Consider the following 9,805-nt stretch of genomic DNA (forward strand, 5'->3'; position numbering starts at 1 on the left):
AGCTTACTCAAACTTACCCATCATGTAGGTGATGCCATTCAGCCATCTCATCCTCTGTCTTCCCTTCTGCCTTCAATCTTTGCCAGCATCTGTCTTTTCCAATGAGTCAGTTCTTCGCATCAGGTGGCCAAAGTAATTGGAGTTTTAGCTTCAGCATCAGTCCTTCCAATGAATATTCAGGACTGATTTACTTTAGGATGCGCTGGATCTCCTTGCAGTCCAAGGGACTTGGAAGAGACTCCTCCAACACCACAGTTCAAAGGTGTCAATTTTTTGGGACTCAGCATCTTTTTGGTCCAACTCTCAAATTCATACATGACTGCTGGAAAAAACCATAGCTTTGCCCAGACAGACCTTTGTTGGTAAAGTCATGTCTCTGCTTTTTAACATGCTGTCTAGGTTGGTCATAGCTTTTCTTCCAAGGAGCAAGCGTTTTTTAATTTCCTGGCTGTAGTCACCATCTGCAGTGATTTTGGAGCCCAAGAAAGTCTGTCACTGTTTCCATTGTTTCCTCATCTATTTGCCATGAAGTGATGGGACCGCATGCCATAATCTTACTTTTCTGAGTGTTGAGTTTTAAGCCAACTTTTTCACTCTGCTCTTCATCAAGAGGCTCTTTAGTACTTCTTCCATTTCTGCCATAAGGGTGGTGTCATCTGTGTATCTAAGGTTATTGATATTTTTCCCAGCAATCTTGATTCCAGCTTGTGCTTCATCCAGCCAGGCATTTCACATGATGTACTCTAAATATTAAGTTAAATAAGCAGGGTGACAATATACAGCCTTGACATACTCCTTTCCCGATTTGGAACCAGTCTGTTCCATGTTCAGTTCTAACTTGCTTCTTGACCTGCATACAGATTTCTCAGGGGCTTCCCTTGTGGCTCAGCTGGTAAACAATCTGCCTGCAATGCAGGAGACCTGGGTTGGGAAGGTCCCCTGGAGAAGGGAAAGGCTACCCACTGCAGTATTCTGGCCTGGAGAACCCCATGGACTGTATAATCCATGGGGGTCGCAGAGTCAGTCACGACAGAGTCTGAAGTACTAGAGGTGCTGTATAACCATATCACTTAATACTTTTGTGAAGTAGGTGCCCAAACACACCCACTGTTTCAGTTCAGTCGCTCAGTCGTGTCGAACTGCGACCCCATGAAATCACACCAGGCCTCCCTGTCCATCACCAACTCCTGGTGTCCACCCAAACCCATGTCCATTGAGTCAGTGATGCCATCCAACCATCTCATCCTCTGTCGTCCCCTTCTCCTCCTGCCCTCAATCTTACCCAGCATCAGGGTCTTTTCAAATGAGTCAGCTCTTCACATCTAGTGGCCAAAGTATTGGAGTTTCAGCTTCAACATTGTTTGGAGATGGGAAAAAGAAGTCACAGGATGCATGATTTTCCTCATGACCTACAGCTAGGAGGTGGCAAAGCCAGCATTTGGTAGCTACAGCCAGCTACCTGGGCTGTAGCCCCTGAAGGGCTTAGAAATGAGGAAAATGAGACCCAAAGGGTTACACTCCTGGGCATGGCCTTGAGCCAGTCACTCCTTGTTTGGGACCTAAGTTTCCTCTGGTCGATTGAGAATGAAATTTCCCAGAATTGTCCTGGGAATGCAATGCCAAGCATCTGGTTAGCTTGCCCAGTGCCAGATACCAGGGGTGCTGGGTAAGTGGGTCGTGGAAGTGCCCAAACCAGCCTGCCTGAGAGGGCCTGCAATGCGTCGGATGCACCCCTCTGGCCACTGGGGGGCAGTCAAGGTCCTGAAAACCAGCTTGGCCAGGAGTGATGCTGAAAGAGGTGAATTCCCAGGGTTGCAGTGACTGGACCACCCAGGTATCTTCCTACGTGGGAGTCAGAAGGAGGAACTTTAGTACAGAGGGGCTTATAACCCCCTATACAGAGAGGAGCCCAACGGAACACCTGGGTCCCTGGAGGGAAGGGGGGAGGGTCCAAGGGCCAGAGAAGAGGAATTGTGTCCTAGGAACCCTGCTCTGTGATATTCTTACAGCCTCACAAGGTAGAGGGGTTGTGCCCAAGTTACAGGAGGAGAAACTGAGGCTCAGATGACCAGAGCTGAGATTCAAACCCAGGAGGTGTGATCTCTTGAGGCCCACGTCCTTCTGTGTGGGTGACATTTGAACTTTTTTAAAATTACAAAAGACTTCAATACACAAAACAGTATAATAGTGTAACAAGGACCCATGAACCCACTACCCAGCTTAAAAAGTAAAACGACCTAAAACTAAGAGAGACAAAGCCTTCTGTGTACCCTTCCCCCAGAGGGAAGCCCCCTTGCGAGTGGGGTGTCACTCCCCTGCATGGGCTCACCCCTTTCCTGCACACACGTTTCCCTAACAGCACACGTTGCTTTGCCTTTTGAAAACAAGTCAGCTGGATCCTGCCACAGTCCATTTCTTCTCATTTTTTTGTTGGTCCTGAGACGCAGCCCTGTTGACAAGTGAAGCTCGGACTCTTCTGCTGTGTGCTACTTTATTGACAACCAATACTTAGGCCACCTGATGCGAAGAGCTGACCCATTGGAAAAGACCCTGATGCTGGGAGAGGAAAGCGATGACAGAGGATGAGATGGTTGGATGGCATCACCGACTCAATGGACATGAGTTTGAGCAAACTCCAAGAGATGGTGAAGGACAGGGAAGCCTGGCACGCTGCAGTCCATGGGGTCGCCAAGAGTCGGGTACGACTGAGCGACCAAACAACAACAGCCAGCAGCCCACTCCAGTATTCTTGCCTGGACAATCCCATGGACAGAGGAGCCTGATGGGCTACAGTCTATGGGGTTGCAAGAGTCAGACACGACTTAGCGACTAAACCACCACCACCGTCAGTTCAGTTCAGTCGCTCAGTCGTGTCCGACTCTGCAACCCCATGGACTGCAGCATGCCAGGCCTCCCTGTCCATCACCAACTCCCAGAGCTTACCTAAACTCATGTCCACTGAGTTGGTGATGCTATCCAACCATCTCATCCTCTGTCGTCCCCTTCTCCTCCTGCCTTCAATCTTCCCCAGTATCAGGGTCTTTTCAGATGAATCAGCTCTTCACATCAGGTGGCCAAAGTACTGGAGTTTCAGCTTCAACATCAATCCTTCCAATGAACACTCAGGACTGATTTCCTTTAGGATGCACTGGTTGGATCTCCTTGCAGTCCAAGGGACTCTCTAGAGTCTTCTCCAACACCACAGTTCAAAAGAGTCAATTCTTCGGCACTCAGCATTCTTTTTGGTCCAACTCTCACATCCATACATGACCACTGGAAAAACCACAACCTTGACTAGACACACCTTTGTTGGCAAAGTAATGTCTCTGCTTTTTAATATGCTGTCTAGGTTGGTCATAACTTTTCTTCCAGGGAGTAAGCGTCTTTTAATTTCCTGGCTGCAGTCACCATCTGCAGTGATTTTGGAGCCCCCCAAAATAAAGTCAGCCACTGTTTCCACTGTTTCCCCATCTATTTGCCATGAAGTGATGGGACCGCATGTCATGATCTTACTTTTCTGAATGTTGAGTTTTAAGCCAACTTTTTCACTCTCCTCTTTTACTTTCATCAAGAGGCTCTTTAGTTCTTCCTCACTTTCTGCCATAAGGGTGGTGTCATCTGTATATCTGAGGTTATTGATATTTCTCCTGGCAATCTTGATTCCAGCGTGTTCTTCATCCAGCCCATCATTTCTTATGATGGGATTTTTTTAATTTTGGGGGGATGCTTGGACTCTTCACATAAGTTAAATAAGCAGGGTGACAATATACAGCCTTGACGTACTCCTTACCATAGCTCCATGTATACGTTCATTCTCCTATAAAGGAATTTCTCATCTGTTTCCCAGTTTTGGCTGCCAAAAATCTCCCTGCCATGAATTTCTTCCTAGGTGTCCCCTTATGTGTGTGTGTCTTATATGTGTGTGCACATGTGTGACATGGGCCCCTAACAGCTCACAAACATCTCAACAACTTCATATCATTCCACTCCCCCACCCCTCAGGCTTCATTTTCCTCCCACTTGACCTAAAATGATGTTCAAAGGAACCTGGGCACACGTGAGTGACTTGGAATCCCTGCTCCGCCACCAGAGTGTAACACTGGGCAAGTGACAGATGGTGCCCCTCTCTGTGATGGCCTGAGTTTCCCCCCTTTAAATTGGTGGGGGGTGGGGGCGGTAAGTGGCCTACCCTACTGACCTGTGGCTGAAATGAAAGAACACCAGGAAAGAGCCCATTGTGGCCCTTGGATGTCAGGAATATCATCTTAAGTCACAGCACCAGGGAGATATTTTCATCCTCATCTCTTGGATTAAAAATGCTGAACCTCAGGGACTTCCCTGGTGGTCCAGTGGCTAAGACTCCATGCTCCTAATGCAGGGGACCCGGGTTCAATCCCTGATCAGGGAACTAGAACCCACATGCCACAATTTACTAGAGTTCGTATGTCACAATTAAGACCCTGCGCTGCCACATAAATAAAATGATACATATATACATTTTTAAATGCCGAAGCTCAGAAAGGAAAGCCATCACCTAGTCACAGAATTGGTGAGCCTGCCTCATTTATTTCTCATGTGTGTATGTTAGTTGCTCAGTCGTGTCTGACTCCATGGAATTCTCCAGGCAAGAATACTGGAATGAGTAGCCATTCCCTTCTCCAGGGGTTCTTCCTGCATCTCCTTGTATGTATGTGCGCATGGGATTGAACCCTTGTCTCCTGCCTTGGCAGGTGGATTCTTTACCACTGAGCCACCAGGGAAGCCCTTATTCCTCATAAACATTAATAATAATCAACCTTTACTGAGCACCTATCCACGTGCCGGGGTCTTGTGTTCAGCGCTGTGCATGTACAACCTCTAAATTCTCCTTTCCAGCCCCAAGAAGGGAGGACACAGAGGCTCAGGGAAGCCGCCCTGCAAGGCAGGGGACGTGGGTTTGAACCCTGGTCAGGGAACTAAGATCCCACATGCCATAAGGCAATAAGCCCAGGGCCACAACTAGAGAATCTGTGTGCCCCAGCGAAGGATCCCGCATGACACAGCAAAGATCTCATATGCTGCGACTGAGACCCAATGCAACCAAATAAATTAATAAGTATTTTAAAAAAAGAAGTGAGGACACAGAGGCTCAGAGAGGGGACAAGTTTTGCCCAAGGCCAATGAGAGGCAACGACCAAGCTTGGAACCACCACCACCCTTGACTGCCTGTGTGCAGCAGGCCCCCCAAACCCTAGCTCCCTCGGGCGGGGCGGGTTTCCTTTCCAGTGACGAGCCAGGCCTTGAACCAATCTCTTCCCCCCACCCAAGCAGCCTCCTCTCAGGGGAGTTGTGGTGGCCACAGGTGCAAGGAGCGGTTCCTCTCCACTCACGGCCTGAAGCCTCCTCCACCAGGGGCTTCCCCCAGCCCGCCAGCCAAAGAGCCCAGCAGTGGGGCCAGCGAAGCCCATCTCCGCAGGGCTGGGCAGGAAGTGGGGCGGGGTTTGGGGCTCAGCCGAGGTGGGATCTGGTACCCCAGGACTGCTGCAACCCAGACTAACCAACCCACTGGGAGAAGATGCCTGAGGGTCCCCAAGCCCTGCAAAGCCCGCCTGCCACCATCTTTCTCCTCCTGATCTCCGCTGCTGGCCTGGGTACGTGGTTAACAGGCAGGTGCTGGGGGAGTCAGTAGTGGGAACTGGGAGATTGCTGAGAGAGGCCCCAGGCAGAGGGGGAGGGAGAGGAGCTGGCAGGAGGCAGGCTAGAAAAGACCCTGTAGAAACTGCATCTGTCTGCTTGATTGTCCCAAACAGGCCGGTGGGAAGCTGGAGGGGGCTCAGCGAAGTTGAAGGCGCGCGTCCTGGCCCGGTGGAGGGAGGCAGGGGCAGGAGACATCTTCCCCACCCGCTCGCCCCCCAGATCAAAATAAGGAACTAAGGTTGCCCTTGACTGACTGAGCTCCAGAGCTGGGGGCAGGGACGGGACGGTGGTGGGTAGCGGTAGCGGTCAGCTTCAGTGGGGAGAAAAAGCTTTCTCCTTTTCTGCCTTGAATCCTAGTCCTCACCCCTACTTAGGGAACCCCTTCTCAATGTTGGGGGAGTAGGTGACCTTCCCCCTTGCCCTCCCACACAATGCCAGCTGGCAGGGCTGTGACCACCCTGTTTGACCGAGGAGTTGAGAGAGGCGGCCAGTCACCCCAAATTTCCACTGGGAGCTGAGATTGGAGTGACTCCCCCGGTTGCTGTCTCTTGCCCCACTTCCTCCTCCTTCTCTCTTCCTCACCTCTGCCCTCCTCCTTCCAAAAGAGGCAGAGCCAGCCATGCGGACTGGCCCAGGAGGAGGGGGCACAGAACTGGGCCTACCCCCCGCCCCGCACCGTTTCTGGGCCGCCCCATCTCCTTCCACCCAGCTGAGGCCCTCCCAGCCCTAACCAGCTAGCTCAGCCCAGTCCCTGACCTCACCCCTGGCCCTCAGCTTGACACCCTGGGGTGGGCCCAGGGTCACAGGGCAGGGCAGGCTCACAAACTGGCAGGAAGAGGCCCAGGGCCAGGGGACTCCTGCTGCCGTGGGTCGCAGCTGGCCCACTGGTAGAATGGGTCGATGACAGAACCGATTTCTATGGGTTCTGTGATAATTACACAAAGTAAATAAAGTGCCAGTGTGGGGCTGGGCAGGGGCTGGGTGAGAAAATAATCCAGGAGGGCCTTCAGGAGGAGGTGATGCCCAAACTGATTTTGGAAAGAGCTTCCTGGCCTGGGGCACTGCTAGTCCTAGGGAATTGCCTATTCAAGTGCCAGCGAGCTCAGAGGGCATGGAAGCACAGAGGAGGGGGAAGAGGGAGGAGGTGGCTCTGAAGGGGCAAGTGGGGACACCCCCCAGCCCCCTGCCCTCCACTCTGGGTGTGTCACTCACACTTCTCCACACCCCACCCCCCACACACATACACACACAGCCAGGAGGAGTCCTGCAGCTACCAGGGGTCAAGCTGGGTCAGTGTCCCCATTGGCTGTCCCTGACCCATCTGCCTCCTCTCTGCAGGCCCCGGGTGCCAGGCCCTGTGGGTGGAGTGGGGCCCACCCTCGGTGACGGTGAGCGTGGGGGAGGAGGTGCGCCTCCAGTGCACGCACAATGGCAGCAACACCAACGTTACGTGGTGGCACATCCTCCAAAGCAACTCCTCATGGCCCCCTGTGATGTATCAGGGGAACCTGGGTGCCGGGGGCGAGCTGATCATCAAACCAGTGAACAAGACTCACAGGGGCATGTATAGGTGCCAAGTCAGTGACGGCAAGAAGATTCAGCGCTCCTGCGGGACGTACCTCCGCGTGCGAGGTGAGTGCCCATCCCGTCCATCCGCCGGGAAGGCGGGTTGGAGCCCATGCCTGCATCGCCTGCATCTCGGGCATCCTGGGTCTCCGGCTTTCACGCAGTGGCCAGTCTTCTCACCTGCAAAGCGGGAGCGGCTTCCACGGTCTTGGGCCTCGCTGGAGGGGGCGTGACCTAGGGGCGTGGCCATGGGGCAAGGTGGGGCTCTGAGCCGTATTCCCTCCTCACAGACCCGCTCCCTAGGCCCTTCCTGGACATGGGGGAGGGCACCAAGAACAACATCATCACCGCCGAGGGCATCATCCTCCTCATCTGCGCCGTGGTGCCTGGAACGCTGCTGCTCTTCCGGGTGAGCCTGCCCCCCAGGCCCACCCCGCGGGGACTAGCGGACCCCCAAGAGTCCCTCCCGCCTAGAACTTGGCAGAATGGCAGCACCCACCTCCCAGGCGCCGAGGGCCTGAAAATTTAATAGAATGAACGCATTTGAAACTGTCCTGGGACCAGAGGGGCGTCCTTGCTCAGTCTCCCCTCAGGGTTCTCTTCACCTCTGGCCCCAGGGATGTCTCACTGGCCCCCTCTATCCAGGAGGGCTGTACCCTTCAGATGTAGCCAAGGCTGGGGGAGATGGGAACTGGTGTCATCCCGGAGTGTCTGACCCCCACCAGCGTCTCTTTGGCATGCATGTGTGCTCAGTCGCTAAGCAGTGTCCTGTTCTTTTGCACCCCGCGGACTGTAGCCCACCAGGCTCCTCTGTCCATGGGATTTCCTAGGCAAGAATACCTGAGTAAGAATACCTGGCTCAGCAGTAAAAGAATCCACCTGCAATGCAGGAGACGTTGGTTCCATCCTTAGGTCAGGAAGATCCCCTGGAGACGGGAATGGCAACCCACTCCAGTATTCTTGCCTGGAGAATCCCATGGACAGAGGAGCCTGGCAGGCTACTGGCCACAGGATCGCAAAAAATGTCGGACACAACCGAGCGACTAAAACAACAACAAATTCTCTTTAGGCCACAAGACAACTATAGCCACTTAGTACTATTGCTCTATTTGTGGGGAAGAATAGGCAGTGGTACAATCAAAAGGATACTGGCTTGGACCCAGAGTGGCCTGCCACTTACAGGATATGTGACTCTGGGCATGTCCCTTAACTCCTGGCCTCCAGGAGGGTCTGAAAACATGATCTCTATCCACGGCCCCCCTCCGCCCCCACTCACTGAAGCTCCCCATCCCTCAACAGAAACGATGGCAGAACATGAAATTCGGGGCTGATATCCAGGATGACTACGAAGACGAAAATCTCTATGAGGTGAGTGGAAGGAAGGTGGGGGCAGGTGCAGAGCGGGGGCAGGTCTGCGGAGTAGGGTGGGGGGGTCTCCTAGGGCTCCTCCTTGAGGCTGGTTGGGGGCAGGGAACCGGGCCTCGGGGCACTGAGGCCCACCACCCTGTTTCCTCCCCAGGGCCTGAACCTTGATGACTGCTCCATGTATGAGGACATCTCCCGGGGCCTCCAGGGTACCTACCAGGACGTGGGCAGCCTCCACATCGGAGATGCTCAGCTGGAGAAGCCGTGACCCTGCTGGGCTGACCCGCCATGCACCCAACCCGTGTTTCACCCTACTTCCCCCGAAGCCGCTCTCTTTTCACAATCTTTCCTGGGAGTGTCCTGACTCAACTTCCCCCTGGGACTGTCCACTCTTCTTCCCTCTAGGTCATCCTTGTCCTCATCCCCTCCACACACCCTAACTGATCCTCCCCCTATTGCCTTTCCCTGGCTTCCCCCACCCACCCACCCAGCGGGTGATGAGCCCTTACTCACTGCCTCTAGGGGAGCTGAACGTAGCAGCCTCCTTAGTGTCACCTCCCCTCTGCCTGCTCTGTCATGGCCACTTAGTGATAATAAATCCTTCCCAACGGCAGACCTTCGCAGGAGTCATGGATCTCGTGGGGACCATTCCCCTTCCTTTTCTGAAACCGAGAAATCCAGGACATCAGCCCCCTCCTCCCCAAGCCCCTGTCCACTCCCCACACCTGGGACCAGGTAGCCAGTCTTGGCCATCTCCTGAAAATACAAGAAGTGTCTTGGGAAGTCCTACCCCAGGCTCTGTGCCTCAGCAGAGGGGGACACAGCAGGGTCCCAGGTAACCAGTTGTATTCATTTATGTGCATCTGAGTTGCCAAAACACAGTGTACTCTCTGCTGGGACTGGTACCAAATCCTGACCATAGCCACACCTGTTCTCTGCTGCAAGTGGACTTGTAAAAGTGGGATTTGGAGAGCCTGTGGCAGTAAATTGGGGATGGTGGGAAGACCTGGAGGGGATGACAGAGAAGGACAGAGGTACAGTGTGTCTGAGCTACAGAGGGGAGGGAAATTGAGACAGAGATAAGGATGGAGAGACAGAGTGAGTGAACTGAAAGACACCGGGGAGACAGGGCATCAGAAACAGATGCCAGGACAAGACAAAAAGGCAAGAAGGGTCCATTGAAAATGGACATGGAGAG

General features: G+C 53.4%; 1 protein-coding gene across 1 annotated transcript; it reads left to right on the forward strand.

Moving 5' to 3' along the window:
- The first annotated feature begins 5,369 nt into the window (after window positions 1-5,369).
- On the forward strand, window positions 5,370-9,208 carry CD79A (CD79a molecule). The gene is made up of 5 exons (XM_005908989.3): window positions 5,370-5,630; window positions 7,015-7,308; window positions 7,533-7,651; window positions 8,542-8,610; window positions 8,762-9,208. The coding sequence occupies exons 1-5, from the start codon at window positions 5,555-5,557 to the stop codon at window positions 8,873-8,875; spliced, it is 672 nt and encodes a 223-aa protein (XP_005909051.1). The 5' UTR covers window positions 5,370-5,554; the 3' UTR covers window positions 8,876-9,208.
- The last annotated feature ends 597 nt before the right edge of the window (window positions 9,209-9,805 follow it).

This window comes from Bos mutus, chromosome 18 (genome assembly GCF_027580195.1).
Source record: "Bos mutus isolate GX-2022 chromosome 18, NWIPB_WYAK_1.1, whole genome shotgun sequence".
Taxonomy (NCBI): Eukaryota; Metazoa; Chordata; class Mammalia; order Artiodactyla; family Bovidae; genus Bos; species Bos mutus.